The 27,575-nt window shown below is 52.3% G+C and overlaps 1 protein-coding gene across 7 annotated transcripts in view; it reads right to left on the reverse strand.

Moving 5' to 3' along the window:
- Positions 1–27,575, reverse strand: part of CUX1 (cut like homeobox 1) — a 379,575-nt gene that overhangs the window by 68,578 nt on the left and 283,422 nt on the right. For 3 of the 7 annotated variants that reach the window (XM_074264156.1, XM_074264159.1, XM_074264155.1), the window contains exons 16-20: positions 26,593–26,658; positions 24,311–24,412; positions 21,676–22,508; positions 17,820–17,985; positions 17,405–17,461 (exon numbers count right to left, since the gene is read on the reverse strand). The exons of 2 other annotated variants lie outside the window; for them this stretch is intronic. In XM_074264156.1, coding sequence (XP_074120257.1) covers positions 17,405–17,461; positions 17,820–17,985; positions 21,676–22,508; positions 24,311–24,412; positions 26,593–26,658 — 1,224 coding nt within the window. The remainder of the gene's footprint in view (positions 1–17,404; positions 17,462–17,819; positions 17,986–21,675; positions 22,509–24,310; positions 24,413–26,592; positions 26,659–27,575) is intronic. 2 more of the 7 variants (XM_074264157.1, XM_074264158.1) reach the window with 2 other exon arrangements.

Consider the following 27,575-nt stretch of genomic DNA (forward strand, 5'->3'; position numbering starts at 1 on the left):
CCGACAGTCACATAAAGCCATCCCCTCCACCTGGGTAATTGGATTTTTAAAAAACCAGTTATAAAAGATGTAAAGGAGACAGATATAAAAGCTAGGTATGGGCCACATAAATCTTTAGGGCAATATGAATCCTACAAATCTGATTTCTTTTCTCTGCTCACCCCTGGGTCATCATACAACTGAATATAAAACCCAGCAAATGTTATTTTTGTATCAGCAGCAGCAAAGGAATTGTACTGTAAATTTGCCCTGATTCACCCATGCGAGGGACCAATTTGGCAGACCATCCATCTTGCTCACTGTACACTGTCAGGGATGGCATGAATTCCCCACATGATAAACAGATTTCTTTGCAGGTCTGTGTCCTTTCACCCACAGCAAGGTCAGAATGATGGCTGCCTGGCTAAGAAACCGCCCCGGACTGGTTCGGCTTCCTCCCGATTCTGGCCCCGGTGCCAGCTTTAAAGAATTCAGACCAAACCGCCAGAGCAGCTGCACTCTCTGACCTCTCGCCATCCCGGACCCGAGCGTGGGCAGGGCTGCAGGGGGAGCCTCCTCCCCGAATTCGCCAGCCCACCTTCTTGGCACACGGCCCTCGTCCCAGCCCACCCCGGGAAAGGCGAGCCCCTCCCGGCCGTACGCCCATCACCGCACGGGGCGGCGGCGGCGTACGCCCCGATAGATCGCCGCCGTCGGGCGTCTCTTGGCGTTCATAAAGCGCTGCCTAAAGACTCCCCGGCCCTTTGCCTGCTCTGACGGGGAGGTAATTTTTTCATTAACAGATGTGGGGACGTCTATTTTCGGGTCAGAGGGAGCCCGGTCGAGCCCATGGTTTTTGATGAGCATGGACAGATGCAAGAGAACATTCCCTCCTCAGAGAGTGGGAGCACCTTCCAACGGGCACTGAGAACAATCGCCCTTCAGAAACCACTTAAAGTAAATGCGCAGCTGTGGCGCGGGGGGTTGTGGCTGGGCCAGGGGCGCGAACCAGCGGGCGCTCACTCGACCCCCCCCCCTGGCTGCTGCCGTTTTCATGGGCCACGGTGCTCCAGATGGCACAAAGACCTTATTGCTGGTCAAGGCCAAGGAGGGGGTGTGGAAAGAGGATCCTCAGAACGCCATGTTGCCAAAGACCTGCCCGATTCCAGGGGAAGCCATGGAAGGCCGGATCCGGGGCTTTCTGTCTGCCAAGGCTTGGGCGCACCCACTCAGCTGGCGTCCGCCATGTTCTGCTCAGACTCTTCCCCGTTTTAGTGACGTGGTCCCTTGGACATGGGGCAGCCAGCAGACTCCTGCTCAGCTTTGTTCTAACATATCTGGGAGGGCAGAGGCAGCCCATGGCTCCCCGTTGGGGGCACCTAGAGAGAGGTCCTGGGGTGGCAAAACCAGGGGGAAGAGAGCGGGCCTCTGGAGGGTCTCCATTTTATGTAAAAGGCAATTGGCACATTTATTTTCCCTTTCAGAATAAATGACACGATTGTCTTGATAAAACAGAGCGCAGGGAGGGGGCCGGGCCAGGAACGCCAAGACCATGCCCTCCGACACCGCAGCTCGGCACCTCCTCACTGTCAACGATGAGCCGGGACCCTGCGAGGGGGCTCACTGCTGGGCCGTCCCACCGCCCCCTCACCACGCTTCCGCCAGCTCTGCACAGGCTGCTCTAGTCTGCCAGGACCTGCCAAACCCGCCTCCACCGCTTGCTGCCCACGTGATCTGGGCAAATCTCTGAATCTGTCCGGACCTCAGTTTCCCCCTCTTACTGGGCTCTAAGTTCTCCTCTCCTCTAGCTCTAAATCTTTAATTCCAGGGAAATATTAATTATCTCAGAGCAGAAGAGGATTTCTTGGAAAATTACTGCCCAAACCCGGTCATGTGGGATACAGTGGATCCACCCAAAGACCAATTTTTGGTGTAGACACTACCTAATTAGGGGCAGGGGTGATTGCCAAAATAATGGAGCCAGCCCCGACCGAGCTCAGCTTTCCCATCCCGCCCAACCCACTCCCCCGTTCTCGTTCCATCTCTCCCTTCCCAGCTGAGAATAAGCATGGGCGGCTCCCCAAGTGCTCCCTCTCACCGGGCTGGAGAAGGGCTTTCTCCCTGTGCATTCCCGTGGCCCATTCCGGCCCGGACAGCACCCAAGAACCTCTTTAAGGGTTCTTTTAAAGCAGACCCAAAAGCCAGCTCTGCTGGACGGAGAGTGGCCCCAAGGTGGGCAAGCGGGATGCTCAGCAGAGACCCAGGCCCCTCATCCTACGGCCAGACCCCCCTGCATTCCCCTGCACCCCCAGGCATCCACAGCATCTGCAGCGGGTGCCTGGGGGCTCCTAGAGCAAAGTGACGCGACTCCCCATCCAGAGCATCTGCTTTGGGAAGAACACTCGCAAAATCCTAACAAAGAGTTTGCCTGTTCCAAGAACCCATCAAGCACACGTCTTCCCCCCGGCTTTATCCGGATCGCAGAAAGACCGTTTTCCTTCCCCCTCTCCCTTCCTCCCTTTTCCCCTTCTGTCTTCCTCTCCTCCCCTTTTCTCTCTTCTCACTTCCTTTCTCCTTTATCTCTTTTCCTTCTCTCCTCTCTTCTCTTTTTCTTTTCTCTTCTTTCTTTCTCTTCTCCTCCCCTCATTTCCCCTTCCCTTCCTCTCCTCCTCCCTTTTCCCTTCTCCTTCCCTCTTCTCTTTTTCCTTCCCTTTTTACTCTTTCTGCTCCTCTCTTTTCCCTTCCTCTCCTCCCATTTCCTTTCCTCTCTTCTCACTTCCTCTCTCCTTCTCCTTTCCCCTTCTTTCTTCCTCTTCTTTCCCCTTGTCTCTTCTTCTCCTCCCTTCTCATTTCCTCTCCCCTTCTCTTTCCCCTTCTCTGTTCCTCCTTTCCCTCTTCCTCGCCTCTCTTTTCCCTTCCTCTCCTCCCCTTTTCCTTTCCTCTCTTCTTCTCTCCTCCATCCTCTCCTTTGTGGTTCACACAGATGAAATTTCTGTAAGACTCAAAATCGGCCCGAGGCTTGCTGAGGGGCGGGGGGTGGCGCGCTGGGACCCCAGGCACAAACTGGAGTAAAATGGCAGCCGTCTCTTGCTCTCCACTACACGGCGCATTCAGGGGCTCTAAAAGGATTAGGAAAGCTGAGGTTCCAACCAGCCGGCAGACAACAGCTGCCCGGAGTTTTGAACAGCAGCGCATTGAGAAAAGCAGGCCGGGCCCATTTTCCGAGACCAGCCTCTGCAGCTTATCCGACCCCCGATTTAAATGTGCAGGCCCAGCCCTCTATCTGCGGTAATAATAACCTAAATTCCATTTAGTGTTCATTTGAGCAGTCAGGATAAAGTCATTTCATATTATCTCCCCACTGTGTAAAAAACAGCTTGGAGGTAGGAAGTCAGCAAGCATTTTCACCAAAAAGTAATTATTGTAAGTGACATTTTTACTGCTGGCGTGCCATAAGGCACACTGTGCATTCAGAAGGACAAGTTGCTGAAACAAAATGACAGGGTACTCTGTGACATTCTGACAAGAACCCAAACATTATTTAACTGGCGGTCTGGTCTGGCGCCCCACTCGTCAGCTGTCCGCAGCCCGGGCTCGGGTCCACGCGGGGCCGGGAGGAGGGAAAGGAAGGAGCGGATCGAGGCGCTTCACGGAGCGCCTGGGAGCCGAGGGGTTTCCACAGATTCCCGACATTTTAGAGTGGGAAGGGGCCTCCAGGACAGTCTGGTTCTTTCTGGAACAAACAACCAGGACAGAGCTCATCCAGACTTCCTGATAAGGTTCCCTCTGAAAGGGTCCCTCTGAGGTCCCTAATTCTGGCTCCACAGCCAGGATCCTCCATGTTTTCTAAAGGGGCCGCAAAGAAAGCCTGGCATTCCCCCACTCGTGGCGTGGAAAGTCCGGGCGGCCCCGAGTCATCTCCGTGCGTCCACGTCTGAACGCAGCGTCCAGTTGCAAATACTGCCTTTTTGCCCTGTGGCGTCTCCCGCCGTGCCGCGGGGCCTTTTCTCACACTCCAGCGTGTGTAACCCTGACTGAGGAGCCGCGGTCTCATACCCTCGACTGAAATAATGAGGCTCCCCGTACCAAAGGTGAAATGCAACAGTAATCTGACCCGCTGTCGAGGGCTCATAAATCAGCAAGGCATGCTGAGTACAGTAATGCAATAAAATCTCCCTACAAGACTAATTAATATCACAAATCTATGAACACCATTTCCCCCTCCAAAGCCGGCATTTAATGGATTTACTATCAAAAACAGAGCCAGGCTTTTACAAGTTCTGAGACAAGAGCTGCAAATTTCACACAAATACACGTGCTCCCGTGTCCGGACCCCACTGCCCACGTGCTCCCGTGTCCGGACCCCACTGCCCACGTGCTCCCGTGTCCGGACCCCACTGCCCACGTGCTCCCGTGTCCGGACCCCACTGCCCACGTGCTCCCGTGTCCGGACCCCACTGCCCACGTGCTCCCGTGTCCGGACCCGCCGCCCACGTGCTCCCGTGTCCGGACCCGCCGCCCACGTGCTCCCGTGTCCGGACCCGCCGCCCACGTGCTCCCGTGTCCGGACCCGCCGCCCACGTGCTCCCGTGTCCGGACCCGCCGCCCACGTGCTCCCGTGTCCGGACCCCACTGCCCACGTGCCCTCACATACATTCATCCCCAAACATTACGGCTGCACCTGGCACCTTTGTGCTTTTAATTCAGGTGATAGCACAAGCATCGCGATCTTCAAGACAGCCTGTCTGCACACTTCCAGAGGCGCCACAAAACCTCCTCCACAAGCTTCCCGGGACTCCCTCTGGACGCCTCTGTCCCTCTCGCTCCCTCAGGCTTTGTCACTCACCTCAAACACCTCAACTTTTTCCTAGCCGGACACAAATTACTTACAGGTATACAAGAAAACCCTCTTTGGATAGCCCTAAGTCGATTTAATGGAAGGCAAAGGCCCTTAAGTGAGGGAGTAAATGCTGAATAAAGCAACTGAAAGGAAGGGTTGCCCTATCAGTCACGAATAAGAAACTGGCACTTCACCACTGTCCTGGGTCACCCTCAATCAATACGGCCAACGTGAGCCAAGCAAATTGCTTTCATAAGTAGTAGAAATTAACAAAGGAAAGAATAAAGCAAGCAGAACATCTGCAGAAAAGGCCAGATGTTGAAAATGGAAATAATGACCCATAGAAAGTAATATTCTCGCTTTCCTTTGTACACGTATACTCTCTCTTCAACTCGACGGTAAGTTTCACAAGGGCAGGGAATGTGCCTTGTGCTACTGTGCCCGTACAGAGCCTTGCACTCAACAATCGCACAATCAATGACTGTTGATCAGGAAATTCTGGAAAAACCGAATAGTTTGGTAGGAAATAGGTTTGGCACAGCATGTCCCATCACTCCCACCACAATAAGTTTGGAAGGATAGCTACCTAAACGTAAAAAATACCACCACCAAAAATGAGAGGAAAATGCCTCAGAACTGTGGCTAGAAGCCGAATGTGTAACAGTTATAACTGAGAAATTATTATAAAAGTGAAATGCTTTTGTACAAGTAAAGTGAATTTGGGTGAGGGGGGAAGAGAAAAAGACATGGATTGGAGAGAAAAGTCTGATATCAAAGTCTATGTTGTATTGATACAGTCTATAAAATCATCAGTCTTTCCTCTATAGATAAGTAATAAAAGGAGGTGAACAAATAGTTCTCAAAAGCAGAAATGCAAATAATGATAATTTACTTAGTGCTAAAAAAAAAGTGAATAATCAGAAAATGAAAATTGAAATAATTCTGAGGGAATCTATGCAATGAATTGGCCTGGATGGTAAAAGATGGAAGTTATCATGGACGTGGATGCAATGAAAACAGTCGCGTTAATTTAGTGCCAGTGAAGCTGTGCAATGGTTCAATCATTTTGGAAAAGAAGTTGGAATCAGGCAAGAGAAAAAAAAAGTCCCAATCGATTGATACCATGTATGTACCTCTTGGCTAGAACACCGTACAGAAGGTCAGAATTGCTGAATGTTTTGGTTAGTTTTGCTCAACTGTTTTTATATTCTCCTAAAATTATTTGTAGTCAAAAGGGCGGGGAGAGAAGCAAAGGACTTAGTAAGAAAGGCGACGCAATATCAATTGAGAACAATTTTATATTCTTTGAGTTATTGTTGGATCCCAAGAAAGTTGCTGACAAGACAGAAAAAGACCCACCTCTGTGAAAATACTGATGGCGACGTTATTTATAATAGCAAAAAGTGAGAAATTAAACAATGCCCAATGATGGGAAAATGGTCAAATAAATACAAACCTAATGGGATGTTACCACAAAGATGAACAATTTCTAGAACTGTGGGTTCAGAAGATTGTGAGAATTGTGAACAAAGCAGAAAAGAATCCTATACTCAAGGGCTCCAATCACGTCAATGAAGACAGGTTTAAATGATAATAAAACCTTCAAGAGGAAAAACTCTGGTCAAAGTTGTTGACAGTTTAGAAAATGTACATCCTTTTGGTCTTTCACCCAGAATAAAACAGCTCGAGCAAGGAGATGGGGTGGGATTGCAGCTCAACCACATCGAAACATTACGGGGATTGTGGGAAAATCAGTCCTGAGCACACAGTGGAATTGGGTGGGCCATGTTGGGACCAAGTTTATGTAACAATAATAATTTTAACAATAAATTTTTGTGGTTGATGAAAATGGGGATGAAAAATGCCCCGGAATAAGGCACGAAGAAGGGTCCCCCTTTTCTCCCTCATTCTGCCCTGTCCTCCCCTAGTCTAAAACCATTTGAAAGAAATTCTCTTGACTCTAAATTGCTCCAGAAATTGCACATTTACTTTAGACGCTCTTAATGAAGGTTGAAGATGTCATTTCGAGGCTCCTGATCTAAATGAAGAGTTTCAATACCCATGTGCACTTTGCTCCGACTAGAGTCAAACAGCTTCTGTGTCCCCCAGAACGTCTCCATGGAATGATAACTGGCTAATCAATTGGAGGCCACGTATTATTCTGAGTAAAAATTGCTCTCTCGGGGATTGATATTTTTCTCATGGCTCTTTTCCAAGCTTCTAATGGAACTTGAAAGTCAAAAGCAGGATTTCGAAATCTTAAAACCCCAGACCCCCATCCTGAATAAAGCCACGAGTTCATTTTTGTAGCCAATACATGCTGACAACATTTCTGATGCTCTGCACTTTCGAACCCAGTGGGTGCCACTTCAATAAGAGCTTCTTGCCTCGTTACCAGATTCTCTCAAAGTCCACGCTGATTTAGCGACGACACTTTCAAATTATCCTCAATAACCTTATTACTGAACCAGCTGTGTGTACGAACACTTAACCGATACGTTCCTATGTTAAGTGAAAAAGCATATCACACAAATGGTCTAAATATATGTTACTGAAATGTGGGGGGAAAAAAGGCCAGTTTAACTGCTTTGCTGTAATCAAAGATTCATCACTGGAGGTACATGTGTGTGTGAGAGACGGGCTCTCCATTTTGAGCAGGCCCGGCTTTTCTGTCTAGAACGGTCTCCGTTCCTCGTTCTGCCAACCTCCACGATCTCAGTCACTCAAGCTTAGACTACAACACGACAAGAGAGTTTGTTTCTGGCCTGAAAAAACACAGGTTTTAAAAAAATACGCAAGCCAACCAGATCACCGCCAAGTTTTTATGGATGCCTATGGACGCGAGCCCCACGGAGCCAGAGCTTCAGCCGGATGAAAAGATGTCCAAATAGCCACAGGACATCCTGTCCCCCCCATCCAACGGCGAGGGCCGTGGGCGGGACGCTGCTTGGGTTAATGATGGAATGTCTTTTCCTTTTCAGAAAATCAAAGGCACCTGACCCCGGCTGGTCCGACACATTGGTCGAGCGGGTTCCCTTCCGTCTCGCTTTGAAAGCCCGAGCGGCTGAAAGGCTTGACCCGGCCCAGTCCTGGACCCGGGGCAGTTCTGTTCTCCGGGAGCAGCCCCGTGCTGAGCTACAGCCACAGTGACATTTACATTATAGGCAACAATATTAGGCAAGCTATTAAGGTACATTACTTTACACATCCTCATAATCTCTCCATCCTGCTTTACTTAATTTGTGATAAAATTGTTGAGAAAGGGGCACTTAATGTAGGACAGTCAGTAAAAGTAATTTATCATCTTCTCGCTTCACTGCTCACGTTATCAGCGAGCTCATTTTCAGCATTCATCATGCAATCAGCCCATTATTTGCATATTAATCAGGCAGTGGACCGTGAACGAGCTGCATCCCAGCCAAATGCTGCCCCATCTCAGGAGGGACACTCAGTAATTATCATACATCAGTGTTATGATGTGGTAATTGATTATAACATCTTTCTGTGGCCCCTGGGGAGTCCCACTGTGAGCCTCGCTTCAGGCACCGGGGGTGGATTTCTCCTCCAAAAACCAAGGAAATTATCCCTGTCCTTTAAAAACATGGGGATGCTACTTGAGGCTTTCTTGCCCTCCCCCCGGTGCCGAGGGGGGGCTGCCGGGCCGGGCCCCAGATCTTCCCGGCCCGGCCTTGGTGGGGCGCCGAGACGGCCTACGGAAAACATCGCCTCTGTCGCACAAAACAAAATGTCGCAACCTCCCTACCTGGTAATTGCCTAGGTAGCTGACAAAGGCGGGCTCGGCGACTTTATTTAGGTGCCAAATGACAGGCTAATTTTGGTCCCCTCGTAAAGGACAGACCAAACATCTGCCGGTTCAGACTCAGGCTATATTTAGGGAACCGGCTCTAAAAGCAAGAACACACACAGACATAAAATCGAGATAAAGTTAAAGAAAGGGATCCAAACGGCTTTCGCCAACTTAGGACGAGGACAAAGGACCAGAACAACGCTTCTGCGGCCTCCCCCGGCCTCCCCCAGCCACGACCGGGCCAGCAGATGAGCAGAGACGATCGGGGGGGGGGGGGGGGGGGTCCAGGGGCGTACCCCGGAGCGGCGAGGGCTCGGCCTAAGGGCCCAAGATAAAACAAGGGGGAACGTTTCTTACCAAGACAGGAAGATGAAAAATGGAGGGGGAAGCCCAGGGAACCGGCTCCCTCTCTGAGGATGACAGGAATATTGTGGAGGAGGAGGAGGAGGAGGAGGAGGAGGAGGAGGAGGAGGAGGAGGAGGAGGAGGAGGAGGAGGAGGAAGGCCCCCAGCTCTTTAGCACACCTTCTCGGGATCTCTACCTGAGCACTTCAGAGAATCAAGTCAGCCAAAAGCTCTGTCAAGTCAGAGGCCTTCTCTCTATTTATTACCTCCCAGCCAGCCCGCCAACTTTAAGTGGCAGAAATTGCATCAAATTAGGCAAGAAGCAAACATCGTTTTATTGTGGGGTTTTCTGGTTGTTATTTTTTCCTTTCAATCGAAACACAAGAAGACACAGACACAAGGTAACTGAGGATACCTAATTTCCCAGTAATTGTCTGTTTTGTCTTGTTGGAAGTGATTTTCTGTATTTGTCAACTACAACACGGCTCCTTGTAATCTAAATATGATTTAATTACTTCTTTTGAGGTGTAATCTTAGCTCCTCTTCAGGGTGCAGCGTTCACTTTATAAAGAGTAGTTTGGGGGGCTCTGTTCTTCACACACAGCTCTAGGTTCTCCTTCGGGTGCAGCCGAGAGGGGGAAGGGGGCAGAGAGTATGGGCCGGGGGTAGGGGGACAAGGGTGAATTCTCATCCGCTTGGCTGGGAGCCCTTGATGTGGCTCAGATACTCTGGGAGGCCTTGGCCAGAACGGGGCGGCCAGCAGAAGGTCCTGAGCTTTCCTCCATGGGAGCTGCTCCCCCCAACTCTCCAGCTCCTTCCTGAGTCGGTTCTTGAGAACTTTTATTTAGGAACCAGTGGAGGGTGGAGCAGAGGGGATGTAGAACAATTTAAGAAAGGCAAAGGAGCGAAATCTCCCATTCCAGCCCTGCCCCTGCCTCCGACTAGGTTCTAAGCTGCCACTGACCCTTTTTCTGAGAGGGCTGGACTAGGTGGACGTCCACCCTCGAGGGTCTCTCCTTCTACCCCTTCCTCTGACAGAGAAACTGAGGCTAGTGAGGAGAAAAACTAGCTCCGGTGAAGAGCAGGCCTGGAATGAAACCGAAGCTTTCTGACTCTCAGACCAATGCTCTTTCCAACACAACCAAAGCTCCTAGAAATAATTCTGGGGAATCTTTGGGAAATATCCATTGATGGCACTCCAGAAATCAGAGGCCGAAAAAGACGGACAGCCTCTGCCGTGTGGAAAATGAGCCCATGCAGGGCTGGTAGAGGGCAGATGGAGGGCAGAGATGGCCTAGCAGGGGCTGGATAAAGGGCTCCCATTCTATACTTCTGCGGGATATGAAAGTACATCTCGTATGGTACCATGGAAAGAAGCTGGATCTTGGATTCAAATCTTTTTTCCCCAATTACTTACTAGCTGTGTGATTGGAGGTGAGACCCTTAATCTCCCTGGGCTCGATTCCTTATCTGAGAAACAAGGTGGTCCGGACCCCGCTGAGGTCCCTGGGCCTCCAACGGCCCGTCCAAACACTACAGCTAACAGTTGATGAGCCCTACACTGGACTCCTGTCCTCCTCTGCTCTGCTGTCCCGGCTCTCCAGGCCCCGGCCCTACCTACGCTCAGGTTGCCATGTCAACCTTAAGGACAACCGGAAGAAGCTCAAGCTTTCCACCGGCTTCATGGCATTCGGCGGTCCCCCAGAGAGCTGAGGGGAAGCTGCCTCCCACAAGGCCACGGAGGAAGCCCACCCAGGCAGCACCTAGAACTGGCCCTCGAGCCCCGACCAATGAAAACGTGAAGCCGTCACTTAGCTAGACACTAAAATAAGCCTTTTACTGTAAGCAACTATATTTATCTATTCCTTGGGAGGACTATTTTGGTCTGTACAGTGAAGAATTTAATCCTGGGCACACAGACTGCTTGTGGGATGGCTCAGCTAACAGAACAGCTCTTCGGGAGGCAAGGTTTGGAGGTTATGCATTAAGATATGGGCGGCGAGATTTGGGGAGCCAGCTCGCGTTTGGGTTTTATTTTATATATATATTATATATACACACATATAAATACTCCATATATAGAGAATTTTTTTGGTCAAATCTTTGTTGAGAGAGAGAAAGAGCCGAAGCACGGAGCCAAATTCTGTGTCACGTACAGAGGGCCGCCCGCCCCTGAGAAGCCCCCGCAAGCTCTGCAGGTGCAGCAGGAGGCGAGGGAGGCCAGGCTCGGTGCCCGCCGCCCCCGCGGTACAGGAGGAGGGGAGACGGAAGCTCCCCTGCCAGTCCTCTCCCTTTGGGGTTTTTCAGCTCACAGGGTAACTGTCAAGAGACCAGATTTCCCAGTTTTCCAAAGTGAACAGCTAGGATGGCTCTCTGGGAACCATTTTCAAGTGGTTTCCAAACATGAGTTAACGTAGCCAGGAGCTGTTTTATTTATGAAAGGGATGAATTCTTGAAAAGCTGCACGTCGCGAGATTCTGAAAACGAAATCCTTTCTTGTCGGCTCAGAGTCGCTCTCTAGGACACGGAGCTGCAGAGGAGGCGATGGCCTGCGCCAGTAGAGAGCGCTTCCTCATCGAGACGTTCCCTTTAATCACTGAAACCAAAGGTCCGGGCCCTGCCCCTGCTCTTTAATTCTACAAAATGGGGGTTTGGCTGAAGTGGAAGGGGCCGGGAGGCCTCCAACCTAGACCTTTCCTTTTACAGAGACAGGTGCTGGGTGCTGGCCGGGGAGCGGCTTGTCTCGGGGCTTCTCAGGCTTCTGGCCCTCAGAGGCCCGGCAGCAAAGTGGGCAGTATGGCAGCTGCTCCGAGGACTCAGGCCGGAGCCTCATCGTTTTGAGATCAGACCTTGGTTTAGGGATCTCCCAATGAGGAACTCTCTGCTAGAGTTAACTAGAACATTGATATGTTCCCAGAGTCAATAAATTATTTAACATTTATTAAACACCTACTATTGTGCAAGCGGGGGAGGGAGACAGTGGAGAGAGTCAGAAGACTCATCTTCCTGAGTTCAAATCCGGCCTCAGGCACTTCCCAGCGAGGGGACACTTCACCCCGCCTGCCTCAGTTTCCTCATCTGTCAAATGAGCCGGAGAAGAGAATGTCTCTGCCAGGAAAACCCAATGGGGTCCCCAAGAGTGGGACACAACTCAAGAATGGCTAAAGCAGAAGAAGTGTACAAGGCCAGGTGCCAGGCTCAGACAGAAAGGAAACAGCTGGCAAGGGCCGCCTAACCTCACGCCATCCTGACCCACCATGCCTCAGGGTGGGCCTGGCGTTCTGTCTGAGAATGAACAAATGGCGGCGGAATCAGACAAGTGGGGACTTCAAGAGGAGATTCCCAAGAACCACAGAGGAACCCAAGGGGCGAGCGCCTGGATGAGCCTCAGGGTAATCGGGGCTTCCCTTCCCATCCTTCCCACCGAGCGAGCCAATAGCAGGGACCCTCACCCATCAGCGAGGTGGGATCCCAGAGACCAAGCCCAATAAATTTGCCCCAACGAGCAGAAAACGCTCGAGGCCTGGATGAATCACAAGTCAGATGACCCTTCTTCCTCCCACTAACTCAGCTATTTCAGTCTTTCAATCCCAGGGTTCAAAATTTTTGTTTATTACAGTTATTTAAATGACAAAAGCATAATGTGCTCGAAGATGTGGCTGACATTCAAGAAAAAAAGGAGGGGGAGGGTTTTGAGCTTAATTATGTTTCTCTCCATCCTTCAAAAGGTCCAGGGGATACTCCCAGCTTAGATCCCACAACTACTCTAGGAACATGGGGACCATATAAGATCAAAACCAGCTCTTCAAAACTGCGAGCCTAATAATTCCGTTTTACAAGAACTGGTCCACCCATGGTCCAGTTCTGCAGAACTGCTTCCTCTGTCGCGCTCGATAAAATATTTAAAGAAAAACAAAAAGAAATCCAGGACATTCCCAAGACTAACGTTGTGCGGCATCTTGGAGATATAATCCAACAGCACGCTACACAACCCTTGGGTGTTTATTAACATTTCACTCAAATGGCCTTTTCTTTTTTTTTTTTGGGGGGGGAGTCCTAATAATCAAAGTCTTTGTTCTAGCCTTCAAAGGGGACAATTCCAGGAGGAGCCTCTTCCCATGGGGCTTCTCCAGCCAAATCTTGGCCCCGATCATACGGGCCGGCCCACGGCCTCCGGGACGCCTTCCAAGGCCCAGAGTAAGGTGCTCCGGACACAAGACGCCCTTGACTTTCGAAGGTCACCGAACACACTCCCACAGTCAAAATGTCAGGGAAATGGCGCAGGGGACCACACACGCTGGAGACAGATTACAGCAGCTGTCTTCTCGAAGGCCAACTGAAAGTCTACTGATTGAGAACAAGCGCATGGGGCGCAGCTGATGCACCAGCCCGGGGAGGCTGCCGGCGGGGAGCACCCTGGCGGGGCGGCTCCTGATGGGAGCCCCAATAAAAGCAGCTATTTGGGGATTAACCCAAGGGGGATGGGGCATCATTTCATGGGCACAGTTTGCGATAATGCATTTGCATATGCTCCCTAAGATGGTACAGTAACGGCTTGTTAGCCACCGTAATGAAATGCTCCGATATTAAAAAGTTACCGAGCTGAGGATTTTGGGTAATCATTCTCTACCGTTTCCCGGTAATATAATGACGAACAGTGCAACTAGGATAATCTTTGTCCCCCCCCCCCCTTCTAAAAATCATGAATGGCCTCCTGCTTCCTTTTCCCCTGGGAAGATAAAGATTCCTGTGAAAAGGAGATGGGCAAGGACGAGGAATGAGGAGAAACATGTTCACCCGTGTTTTGAGTGGCTCTGAACAGGTCTCCTGGACTTCTTTTTTAAAACGGAAGGAGTAATTATTGCAGGCGAGGCTCTGATGTTAAAGGCTGGCCTTAATTGCCCCCTCCCCCTCCTTCCATCTTTCTCTAAATGCTTGCTTCTGTTCCCTTGGGCATTCCTACCGCTAAGCAGCATGAGGTTAGGAATGATGGATGAGACCCAGAGCGGAAGACAAACAAAAGGGGGGCTCCGACAATCCCCCAGAAACACCTGGGGCTGGATCTTCCAATGAGGTTTTTCTACATTAGCTCCCAAGACTACCCTAGATACAAACCGAACCCTCCTGCCCCTTTGGGGTACCAAAAAGCCCCTCTAAACTTCAGGGACTGCTAATGCAGTAGATGAAAAACTAACAACACGGTCTCTTGACAAAATAGAGAACCGAAAGAAAAACAACAATCATAAAACCCAAAACATTTTTTGTTGGGGATTATGAGGAACTGTATCATGTGTCGGGTGGGGGAAGGGAATAAGCATTACGTGCCAGGCACTGGGCTAGGGCCCTGTACAATCCTACCTCATTTGATCCTCACAACCAGCCTGAAAGGAGGGGCCGCTATTATCTAACCCCATTTGACAGTGGAGGAAACTGAGGCAGGCAGAGAGGAAATGACTTGTCCGCTGTCCCATAGCCAGTAGTCATCGCCCCAGGATGCCTTAGAAACATCTGTGTTTCCCTCCTAGTCCTGTAAGGTTGGACAAGTCCCCTGGGCCTTCAACAATCAAACCATCAAAAAGAGGGGGCACAATGGAGGGGAGCATCTCCCCGAGCCTCGGGCGGTGGAGGCAGGAGCACATCTTGGAAAAGCCAAGGTGATTTCCTGTTGGGACTGAGGCCTCCTTGTCGAAGTGGCACCTTATCACCATGGCAACAAAGACGGCCAATCGAATTGGGTAAAATGCCATCTCTGTCGTGTGGGCATTAAGCCACCTCCGAGGAGCCTGGTATTCGGTGCAAGGGCCCCGGAGGTCCTTTATGAGGCCTGGGGTCTGATAAGCGCCCTGACTGGACACCAGAGGGTGCCCACAAAGTCTCCCGCCCCCTTCTCTAACAGAAAACCCCGAACCCACTAGAAAATGATAGCATGGGTGACAAGGACGCGAAATCCCCCCCCCCCCACTCTCCTCTCTCATCAGCGCCTCCCCAAAGGGTTTCAATGACTCTCCTTTACACAAATATTATTATTTACGTTCCTCTGTGGAGCTGCCTTGTTTTCACGTGAGAAACGTGGCCGCCGCGCTGGCTCGGCGCTGACGCGGCGGCAATTACACGCCATGATCAGAAGGCAAACAGACTCCTCGGGGACCTGGCCCGCCTGCCCCCTCAGAGCACGCTCCGCCGGGGAGAGATGAGCGGGTCACTGGCTCAGCACGGAAGGCGGCCTGGGGATGGCCCAGCTTTCAGCCTCCCCACGGGCCCAGCCTGGAAGCGGGGAGCCGAGGGGAGCAAAAGGCAAAGTCTGGAGCCAGAGAGAGGCGTCCACCTGGCTTCCTGGGCACTCAGCGGCAGGGCGCGGGTGCTCAGCGCCCTGCATTTATTCTGCACCGAGGCTGGCTCCTCCGCTGATCACGGAGGGAACCGTCCGTCCCAGAAACGGATCTGATGGGGGCAGAGCCGGAGCCCCTTCAAGGGAGAATCAGAAGCAGCCCCCAGCTAAGTACGGCAGCCCTTCCCCTTCTGCACCCTGGTCTGGACTAGACGGGTGTCTGAAACACACACACACACACACACACACACACACACAAAACACACACACAAAACACACACACACACACAACATAAAACACACATACACACATAATGCAACACACAGCACACACACAACAATGCAACACATACATTAAATACATACAATATGCAAACAATGCAACACATATGCACACAGCATAACACACACCACATATACACAAACATACAACACATGCAACACACATATACAATAGAACACACAATACACACATATACACATGCAGCACATACAACACAGAGACAGACAAAGCATGGAGACATGTAAAACGTGCACAGCAACACGCTAACATGCACACACAAGGACCTGTGAACACACACCACACATGCACACATACAAATGCACATATGCAACACAATACAAAACAGCCACACATGCAAACACACAACACACACAATAAACAAATACAATTCACACATAAATGGGCACACATACAAATATGCACACACAAACACACGTGCACACACGCACACAAACTCCTCAACAAGAGAAAAACCCCAGAGGCCAGTGGGGGCCTTCTGGCGGGAGCCCCAGCTGCTCCCCTTCTCCCAAACCCTCCAGCAAGCCGCCGGACCCACACTCCTCATTTTACTCTGGCTGGGACCTCAATGAATCAGTAAATGGGGAAGCTCAGTGATCAAAACGTTTAGAAAAATAATGAAATCAGGGAAGAATTCAGGATGCTCGGCATTCCCAAACTTGGGGGGGAAATCTGCAGCATAAATATGGAGGCAGAAAAAGCAAAATGAAGGATATCACAGCGGAGGCTGTGGGCCCAGGCCAGGCTCAATGCGGGGTTCACGAGAAGGACCAAGCACAACAACTACCCCACAAGACGGCGCACTAGCCACAAGCTCTCCCACAGTAAGATTTCTTCATGGGGGGGTTGCCACCTAGTTTTTTTTTTGTTTTTTTTTAATACTGTTAACTGCATTTCACTATAACTACCATTATTTTCCTCATAATCCTGAGTATTTCCTTCCATACATTTAAAGATGGCCCATTCTGATGGGCAAAAAGGTTCAGACACATACAATGGCTAAACGGCCGTGGACCAGAGGATCTGCTATCTGTGTATGGCTACTTTTGTGCCCTTTGGTCTCTCCCACAGTAAAAAGAAGGAAGGAAAGAGGAAAAATGGAAAGAAAAGGAAGAAAGAACAAATGAAAAAGACAGAAAATGAGAAAGGGAACAAAGGAATGAAGAGAAAGAAAAGGAAAAAATGGGAAGAAAAGAAAAGAGGGCGATGGGACAAGAAAAAGGGAGAAAGAAGCAATGAGAAGGGGAAAAAGAGAAAGAAAAAGCAAAGACAGGGGGAAGGAGGAAGGAAGGAAAGAAAGGAGGGAGAAAGAGAAACCACAAAAAGGGAGAAGGAAAAAAAGACAAAAAAAAAGACAAAGAAGATTAAGAAAAAGGAAAGGAAGGGAGAGAAGGGGAGAGGAAAAAAAGGAAGGGAAGTAAGAAAAAGAAAAGAACAAAAGAGAAAGAAAAGGACAAAGAAAAAGAGAAGGAAAAAGGAAAGGAAGAGAGGAAAGGGGGAAGAAAGAAGGAAAAGAAAAAGGGAAGCAAGAAAAAGGAAGAAAGAACAAAAGGGAAAGAGGAAAAGAAAGAAAAAGGGAAGGAAGGGGGGAGGAGGGGAAGGAAAGAAGTGACAGAAGCAAGAAAAAGGAAGAAAGAACAAAAGGGAAAGAGGAAAAGAAAGAAAAAGGGAAGGAAGGGGGGGAGGGACGGGAGGAAAGGAAGAGGGGGAGGACCGTGAGGAACCTGGTTTGCCAATAACACTGGGCAGAGCAAAGATCCATTTCCCATCCCAGGCAAGGGAAAGCAGCTAAGGGAAAGCTTACCTGAGCTCACGCAGCCCTGCTGGAGGGAGTCCTGCAATGACGTCACAGAGTGGAGGACTAAAGCAGAGAGGGACAAAAGGGGGAGAAGAGTTAGAGGAGAAACCTGTCCCAGGAGCCCCCCGCCCGTCCCGCCCCGTCCGTGTGAACCGTCGGCTCTCCCCCGGGCCCCCACATGCCACGGCCCATCGCCCGAGATGACCTAATGTGTGTCCGCCTTCCCCACTTTTTTAATTCTCCCTCTCCATCCCTTGGTTTTTTGCACTCTGCTGATGCACAACAGCAGTGTCCTAGTTGCTGACTCATTTGCTGCTTGCAGAGGGTGAGGCTTCCTTTCAGGACCCCCGGGCGCCCCCTCCCCTGGGCCAGAGCCCGGGCGCCCCCTCCCCCGGGCACCGCAGGGCGGCGCGTTAATCACCTTGTCCTTGGGGCTGCCCCTGCACGGGCAGGACGCACTGGCCCAGCTCGCCGTTGAGCCACAGCTGCATCCGAATAAATGGTTCCCGGCCCTTCTGGGTCAGTTTACTCCACGGCTTCGGCCTTGACAGCATGTCACTGACACTGCCCTGTGAGAGGCCCAAAACCTTAAGTGACAACCAGAAAACACGGACGTCAGCACGGGGTTAGAGACGCTCCTCATCGCTGGGGGGGGGGGGGGGGGAGGCATCCCTGGGGTCCTGCTCTTCCGCCGCTGTGCCCCGGTAAAGCTCAGTGTGCCTCAGTTTCCCCGTCTGTCCTCTGGGGTCCCTTCCAGCACTCAATGCCCAGGATTCTCAGGACCTCAAAATGGGGCCTTCACTTTGGCCCACTCCAGAAGAGGAAACGATGGGCATTTCTGGAGCTCCAGACCCCTCATTGAGGAGGGCAGGGGCTCTCCTGGCTGCCTCCTTCATTGCATCTGGGCGTGAGGGGACGCCCGGCAGGCCAGCTCTGACAGCCACGGAGAGCCCTCGGCAGGGGTCCGGTCCCAGCCACCCTCACCTCCCGGGGGCAGGAAAGGCCTCGAGCTGGGCCAGGGGATGTGCCATGGTCAGGGACTGGGTTAGGACATGGCTGCTGGCAGGGTGATCTTCCTGATTTGGCATCGGGACCGCAGGCGGGCCCTGAGCTCCCTTCCCCCGCGCCCCTCTCCAATAATGATCAATCCCAGGGGCTGCGTTTGCTGCTTGCGCCCCCTGAGCGCCGGGTCACCCGTGGGCCCAGAGGCGAGCCAGGGAGCCGGAGGGGAAACACTTCCAAGAGACCGTCTCCGGTGGGGACGAATCCCACGTCGATGACTCCGTCCTCAGGATGTGTAAAATGTGCTTCTCCCCATATGGCCATCCATATGCATAGGTATAAACACCCCCACACACAGACCCAAATACTCTCCCAACATATTCCAGAGCTCCGCTCCGCCCCGGGGGGGGGGGGAATGCATCTGAGGACAGCGCCTGGAAGGCCCGGAGGGAGAGGCGGGACAGCGGGGGCTCCGATCCCCTCCCCAAAGGGAAGTCTCCGGGACATCGGTATTCAGAATAAGGGATGCCAGGGCGGGCACTTTCTGTGTGACCTTGGGAAGCCCCCCCAGGGGCACGAGATGGTCTCGGGGCTCCCTGCACGGCCTAGAAATGGGATCTAGTGGGGCAGCAGGGCCCGGGGCTGCCACCCTGGGGCTCTTGGACTGCTGAGAGCCCTGGAGCCCCCGCTGTGTGACCTTCCCCGGCTTCCTGAGGCGGGCGCTGCGTCTCCAGGTGATTCCCCTCAAGCTCCCTTCGAGGTACCAGCCCCCGTTTCGTTTGACTTAAAGCTATTTCCCCCCCAAGAGGAAGAGGAGTCCCGGCTCTGCCACCATAACCGGCTTTCCCTCTTTGTCTACGATCCCGGGAGGGGGCTCAGGCCGGCGGAACAGCTCCCCCTCCCTCCGTTGTGGGGAGTGCCGCCTCCTGTGGTTCTAGTCCTCCCGGCCGGCTCTGCTCCCGGACTTCCCACAATTCCTAATTGCTTTCCCAGCCCCTTCCCCTTTGCAGATGCCCCTTTGAACTACAACACAAAGAGGTTGCTGCATCTAAAGCTCTGAGAAACGCCCAACACGGGCCGGCTCCTCACACGTCCCCGGGCCGGGGGTTTGGTTCTGGCTGTTCTGTGGCGCGGTCCCGCCGGCAACGAGGGCCGGGGCCTAGCTTACAAGGAGCGTCGGCTACACGGGTGTCTCGCTCTAGACCCTGTACATCGAGGCCCCTTTGCAGCGACCTCGCATCTGGAGGGAAGGCCCTGAACCACCGTCGGACCCACAAGGGGACCGCCCACTTCCTCAGCAGTTCTAGCACTGCACGTTGGAGGGAAGCTCTGACTGGGCACTTCCTGCTCTGATGGAGCACTTCCTGCTCTGATGGAGCACTTCCTGTTCTGATGGAGCACTACCTGCTCTGCCTGGGATGCTGTCTGCTCTGATGGAGCACTTCCTGTTCTGATGGAGCACTACCTGCTCTGACTGGGCACTTCCTGCTCTGATGGAGCACTACCTGCTCTGCCTGGGATGCTGTCTGCTCTGATGGAGCACTTCCTGTTCTGATGGAGCACTACCTGCTCTGACTGGGCACTTCCTGCTCTGATGGAGCACTTCCTGTTCTGATGGAGCACTTCCTGCTCTGATGGAGCACTACCTGCTCTGCCTGGGATGCTGTCTGCTCTGATGGAGCACTTCCTGCTCTGATGGAGCACTACCTGCTCTGATGGAGCACTTCCTGCTCTGATGGAGCACTTCCTGCTCTGACCGGACACTTCCTGTTCTGATGGAGCACTACCTGCTCTGACTGGGCACTTCCTGCTCTGACTGGGCACTTCCTGCTCTGATGGAGCACTTCCTGCTCTGATGGAGCACTACCTGCTCTGACTGGGCACTTCCTGCTCTGATGGAGCACTTCCTGCTCTGATGGAGCACTTCCTGCTCTGATGGAGCACTACCTGCTCTGACTGGGCACTACCTGCTCTGATGGAGCACTTCCTGCTCTGATGGAGCACTACCTGCTCTGACTGGGCACTACCTGCTCTGATGGAGCACTTCCTGCTCTGATGGAGCACTACCTGCTCTGACTGGGCACTTCCTGTTCTGATGGAGCACTACCTGCTCTGACCGGGCACTTCCTGCTCTGACCGGACACTTCCTGTTCTGATGGAGCACTTCCTGCTCTGACCGGACACTTCCTGCTCTGACCGGACACTTCCTGTTCTGATGGAGCACTACCTGCTCTGACCGGGCACTTCCTGCTCTGACCGGACACTTCCTGTTCTGATGGAGCATTTCCTGCTCTGATGGGGCACTTCCTGCTCTGACCGGACACTTCCTGTTCTGATGGAGCACTACCTGCTCTGACCGGGCACTTCCTGCTCTGACTGGGCACTTCCTGCTCTGATGGAGCACTTCCTGCTCTGATGGAGCACTTCCTGCTCTGACCGGACACTTCCTGTTCTGATGGAGCACTACCTGCTCTGACTGGGCACTTCCTGCTCTGACTGGGCACTTCCTGCTCTGATGGAGCACTTCCTGCTCTGATGGAGCACTACCTGCTCTGACTGGGCACTTCCTGCTCTGATGGAGCACTTCCTGCTCTGATGGAGCACTTCCTGCTCTGATGGAGCACTACCTGCTCTGACTGGGCACTACCTGCTCTGATGGAGCACTTCCTGCTCTGATGGAGCACTACCTGCTCTGACTGGGCACTACCTGCTCTGATGGAGCACTTCCTGCTCTGATGGAGCACTACCTGCTCTGACTGGGCACTTCCTGTTCTGATGGAGCACTACCTGCTCTGACCGGGCACTTCCTGCTCTGACCGGACACTTCCTGTTCTGATGGAGCACTTCCTGCTCTGACCGGACACTTCCTGCTCTGACCGGACACTTCCTGTTCTGATGGAGCACTACCTGCTCTGACCGGGCACTTCCTGCTCTGACCGGACACTTCCTGTTCTGATGGAGCATTTCCTGCTCTGATGGGGCACTTCCTGCTCTGACCGGACACTTCCTGTTCTGATGGAGCACTACCTGCTCTGACCGGGCACTTCCTGCTCTGATGGAGCACTTCCTGTTCTGATGGAGCACTACCTGCTCTGACTGGGCACTTCCTGCTCTGATGGAGCACTTCCTGCTCTGACCGGACACTTCCTGTTCTGATGGAGCACTACCTGCTCTGACCGGGCATTTCCTGCTCTGACCGGACACTTCCTGCTCTGATGGTTTTCTTTCCCTCCCGACCACCTCTCCCTCCCCCCAGGGCCCGGGCAGACCGTTACCTTTTCCCCAAAGATCCTCTGGCAGATGCCGTTCTTGGCCAGCTTCTCTTTGACCTGGCGCGTCAGCTCGATCGTGTCCACCTCCTGGTACATGTAGATCTCGTACTGCTCGGGCGTCAGCGGCGGGACGGAGGGCTTGGAAGGCTTGGACAGGGGCACGATGGGGGAGGAGGGCAGGGGGCTGTTCTGGGGTGTCTCGCTGCGGCTGGCCCCCGTCAGGCTCAGCTCCGAGCTCTGGGAGTAGGGCGACTCGGCGCTCGGCCACTCCTTCCAGTACTCAGAAGAGGGTCCCTGCAGCTGGCCGCGCTCGGGCCGGGGCTGGCCGCTGCCCCCGGGCTTCTCCTTGGCGCCGCCGGCGTCCTCGGCCTTGACCTCGTCGGGAGGGGCCGCGTTCCTCCTCTCGTGCGGGACGGTGTTCCACCAGTGGTCCTTCCAGACGCCGCCGCCGCGGCCCAGCTCGTTCTTGACGTGCCGCAGCACGCCCTGCGCGGACTCGGCCACGCCGTGGAGCTCCAAGCCCGGGGCCTCCTGGGACTCCTTCTTGAGACCCGAGAGGTTCTGCAGGGCGGAGATGCTGGATTCCGCGGCCGAAGAGTGCTTCTTCAGGGAGATGGCCAGGGGGGAGTAGCTGGACACGGAGGACATGGGCGAGGAGGTGATGATCTTGGGGGACAAGATGGAGATGTCGGCTTGAGAGAGGGGCGCTGGCTTTAAGGCGGGCTCGAGGGCTGCTTGCTGGGCCTCCATCTCCCGGCGGGCCTGCTGCAGGATGGACCGGATGGCGTCGTCCGAGTTGGCGCCGCTCGAAGTCGAGGAGGGCTGGGCTGGCTCTGCTGCGGGGACAAAAAGCCGGAGACAGTGACCACCGTGACCCCCCCTGCAGGCTGCCCGCTGGCCCTCCCCAATCCCGATTTCAAGTCCAGCTCCTGACACTCCTTCCCTACATGACCCGATCTGGGGGCTGCCCGGCCCTGCCCAGGTACGTGACCTGGCAGCCAGGTCTCACTTAGACCGTCGAAGCCCCGGGTCTGGCCGGGCCAGGGCGGGGGCTCCTTGTCCAGTGAAGGTGGAGTTGTCCGGGGGGGTACTTCACAGGCCCCCGCTGTGGGGCAGATTCTGCCGGCCCGCCCCGAGCTAGAAGGCTCAGCCAGGGCTGGGACACCGTGACTGGGCAGGTGCCGTGAAGATCGGGGCTGGAGACCCTGAGGGTGGCCCAAGGGCTTTAAGGGTAAGCGCGAGACCTCCACGGCAAATGGAAGGGAACCCCGGAGCAAAGGCCATCACACGGCAGAGGGGAAACGAGGCGGACCAGTCAGTGACTTGCACTTAGACACAAGGCGAGGGAGGCTGGAATCCTGGTCTTCCTGGATCCCAGCCCAGAGTCGGCGGGGACAGCAAAGGCCCGGCCTGGACTTCGAGCAGGCAGAGTGCGGACCCTCTCTCCAGGGCTGAAACGGCTCATAGGAACTTGCGGCCTCGGCCATTGAACGGTGTCAGAACTCAGGGTAAGAAAAGCCAAAGGGCCTTCCTTCCCTTCCTTCTGGTGTACCTGAAGCAGGGCCGGGGAGCTGGTTCTTAGAAACGCGGGAAGAGCTGTATTTCCCACAGCGGCTCTCCTCTGCAACCCTACCTATGTCTCAGCATATGCCCAAAGGCTCCCAGAGATAAGAAGGGGGACGGGCCCTCATCGAAAAGAACGAGGCTCTGCCGCCTTTCAGTCATCGGTCTCTCAAAATAAAATCACCGTGGCAGACATTAAGTAGGCATTTCCCGCCCTTCAGTCCGGCAGCGCCGTGACGCCGCGAGGCCGGTTTTCATCTCCAAGCGCCTCGGCCAGACGACAAGCACGAGCTGGGATCAGGACAAGTGGAAACGCACGGAGGTCGCTCGGTGCCGACTGCAAGCCGGAGGAGGGGAAGGAATGAAACCAGAGCACGGGCAGCGGTCAGACGTGCGGAAAATGCCGCCAGCGCCTGAGGCAACCAGGGCAGCCCAAGCCACAGGAAAGTTTTAAGTATCTTAAAGATGAGCTCGTGAAAACTTTTCAGTGTGCAAATGATTATTCCACAAAGTCTGCTACTTTTTGTTTTTGCTGAGGCAGTTGGGGTTAAGTGACTTGCCCAGGAAGTATTAAGTGTCTGAGGCTGGATTTGAACTCGGGTCCTCCTGACTCTGGTGCTGGTGCTCTATCCACTGCGCCTCCTAGCTGCCCCATTGCCATTTCCTTCTATAACTCATTTGACAGATGAGAAAATTGAGACAAAAATGGCTAGGTGACTTGCCCAGGTTCATAAAAGCAATAAGGGTCTGAGGTCACATTTGAACTCAGGTCCTCCTGACTTCAGGGCGGGGGCTCTATCCACTGCGCCCCCTAGCTGCCTCCCATAAACTTTGCTACTTAACAAAAAGGCTGCAGACTGGAACTGGACTTTGGGTCAAAAGCCACAGGATAGATGGGACGAAAATCGACCACGAGCCTGGGCACAATGGCCGCCCGGTGCACCAGAGCCTCCCACATCTGAAGCCACAGGGACAACGGTCGTTACAGCAGCAGCCACGCTGCGCCCAGCAAGACCGAGAGGACTGGCTGAATGGGGCGTGGAAGCACCGAAGGAAGCCCCCCGTCCGTCCGTACCTGTTTTCTGCACTTGAAGCTCCCTTTTGGCTTGCTCCAGAATTGACTTGATGGCTTCATCAGAGCCTGTTTCAGTGGTTCGGATCCGAGTTGTGATGTTACCTGTGGGGAGAAACAAAACGCATGATGTGAAGGCCCCATTCTAAAAGCAAAGCCAACAGCGAGCAGGAGGGTCAGCCTGACAAAGAGCCCCTGGAAATGAAGCTTGTACCCAGAAGGCCTTTGTGGTGACCAGACATTCACCTGCTCTTCTTGCTATCAAAGTTCATACCCTGAACTGTGGCACCTCGCAGGAAATTATTCCTGTGCTATCTATCCTAAAACAAGTATTATTTTGACAAGGAGAGAAGAATTTTGTACTGTCATACTGGATAAGTCCCCATGGAAGGAGTTTGCTAGATTTTGTAGAAGGGTAAAAGAAATCTGTCAATTCACATTTTTTTTTTTAAAGCAAAAGGTGAGATATTCTCATGAAAGCCATTTAAAAACAACTACCCCAACTGATTTGGTTTGCAATCAAATTCAGACACTGTACATTTATTCAAGGCTGGAATCTAAAATAGAAAACATTTTTAGCGGAGAGCAGAGTTAATTCTGGTTAGTTTTAATGTTCAGGTTGTATAACGTAAAGAGTCAAGAGATTCAGTTTTGAATTTTCACCACACTGTCAACACACTTCCCTAACAATGGGAGGATTTCTATCTTCTGCTCTTTCTTTCTTTCTTTCTTTCTTTCTTTCTTTCTTTCTTTCTTTCTTTCTTTCTTTCTTTCTTTCTTTCTTTCTTTCTTCCTTCCTTCCTTCCTTCCTTCCTTCCTTCCTTCCTTCCTTCCTTCCTTCCTTCCTTCCTTCTTTCTTTCTTTCTCTCTCTCTCTCTCTTTCTTATCTATCTATCTATCTATATTTACATATAAAATAAAAAAAAAGCCAAGAAAGAGGACTCTACCTGGAGAGGAGAACACAAGGTTCACCAGATTATAGCAATGTGACATAAAGCGGCTGTGAACACGCACCTCAGAGACTGCAACCAGTCTGGTCACATCCTCTCTGGGTCCTAGCAGGGGCAGAAAGAATTTCTTGGGGAATTGGGAGAGCTTCTGTGCCATGTCTAGGGTCACTGGGCCAGGATGTATCAGAGGCAAAACCAAACGCAGCTCTCCCTAGCACCCCACATTACCCCTTTTAGATCCTAATGAAGCCATCTAAATACATATTCTGCAGCTGGTGCCAAGAGAGCCTCTGTAAAAAGTAGCTCCAAAGAGTATGGTGACCAAGATTGAGGAAGAACACCCAGCTATCTGGGATTTGTGCTAATTCAGGCCATTTATGAACGTTCCTTTGTATCTCCTGCACCCCATATAAGGTCTGGCATACAGCAAATGCTTAATAAATGCCTGTTGATTTTGTGTGTTTATGTATATAGGAACTATTTTATTTTTGTCCCTATCACCTACCATAAGTGCCAGGTAAACAGCAGGTGCTTAATAAATGTTATTTGATTCACTGGGTATAGGCTCCTATCGAATGTAAGCTCCATTGTGAGAAGTTGTTTCATTTTTGCTTTTGTCTCTTTAGCACCTAGCGCAGGTACTGGGTTGAGGTGCTTAATAAGTGTGTTGATTTTGGGTGTGTGTATAGGAACTATTTCATTTTTGTCCCTAACACCTACCACAAGGGTCAGGTACTCAATAGGTGCTTAATAAATGCTGTCTGATTCATTGATTATAGACTCCTATTGAATGGAAGAGGAGAAGCGGTTTTATTTTTGCTTTTGTCTCTTTAGCACCTAGCGCAGGTACTGGGTAGAGGTGTTTAATAAGTGCTTCCTGACAGACTGTCCCCTGGAAGAGCAGAAGCTCCTCTGGTCGGGGGCATTTCAGCTTTGTAACCTCAGGACTTAGCGTAGAGCTAAGATGTTTAATTCATCAGCGATGGCTGGTCTCACCCGCAGGTGGCGACATGTCTTTTCACCTGCCCGAGGGGGGAAAAATGGGAGCCCTGCCCTGCGTATGCTTTGGTGGGGGCCGGGAAGGGAGGCTCCCTGCCATACGGGGGCTTCCGCTTCTCTCTTTTCAGCCGGCCACGTCCGTAGGCTGGAGATAGAGTGGGGGGAGCGGTGCGGTCTAACCCATGTGTTGTTTTATACTTACTAGCTCTGTTTTTCCATCAGATTCCAGGCCAGAATCAAACTGCACAGTTTTAACAAAAAGACCCCGCTAACTAATGCGCGCACGCCGCTGCCGAGCTGAGGGACCGCAAAGACAAACACCTGCCGGTGACATACCTTCAGACCCATTTCTTCGTTTCGGCACTTCCTGAAATAGTCTGTTCAGGTTCTGGCCTGGATTTTCTGTCGAAAAACAAGTGTGGTAAGAACAAAACAATCAGGGGACGGTGGTGGTGACGATATGGGCTGAGACATGAAGGAGGAGAAAGCTGCCCCCGGATGGAACGATTCAAAGGCTCGGGGGCTCTGAAAGGGGCCGGCACTGGCAAAGAGGCCCTGATCGGACTGACAGAGAGAAACGGCCACACAGTTTTCAGAGAGCTGCTAAGTAAAAGCCTAGAGATATGTAATAAAATGAAGAGGTTTTGACAAAGAAAGAGAATCTTCTCAAAGAAAATCCTGTCTGTCTCCCCTCCCCAGACAAACTGCCACATTTAGCATTTGGAGAAGTTTAATTTAAATGAACGTTGCCATTTAAAAAAATAAAACGAAACACTTTCTATATGCATGCTGCAAATTGAGGCTGCGGGCAAACCCTCCTGTTTTCCTTTTGTTAAAAATCTGTATTTTGGGATCTATTTCAAATGTCTGACATTTGAAGGCACCTCTTGGGTTACTGTTTTCTTTCTGGACTAATCTTTTTATCTAAGAAAAGCAAATCACTTCCTTTCTTTGGGCCTCAGTTTCCCTCATTTGTAAGATGAGGAGCTCGGAGGCCCTTTGGAGCCCTGGCTCTGGGAGTCTCTCGGATCCTCTGTACCTGAGTGGCCTGGGACAAATCACTCAGTCGGGGCCCCTTAAAATGACTGCAGACCCTTCCGGCTCTAGTTCTGTGGCCGCTGACCCTCCGCAGGGATGTGGCTGCCTTAATCAGAGGCCCTTTCTCGGGAGCCAAGGCCGCCCTCAGCTCCCTGCGGAAGGAAAGCGCAGAGGTACTTCCCTTAATGGAAGGCTACTACGGGGCCACAGATGTGAGTGGACAGCTCGCGCTAGCGCGGCTGGAGACTAGAGCTCTGGGCTGGAACCTTCTCCTTCCGGCT

Source organism: Sminthopsis crassicaudata, chromosome 4, assembly GCF_048593235.1.
Source record: "Sminthopsis crassicaudata isolate SCR6 chromosome 4, ASM4859323v1, whole genome shotgun sequence".
Lineage (NCBI taxonomy): Eukaryota > Metazoa > Chordata > Mammalia > Dasyuromorphia > Dasyuridae > Sminthopsis > Sminthopsis crassicaudata.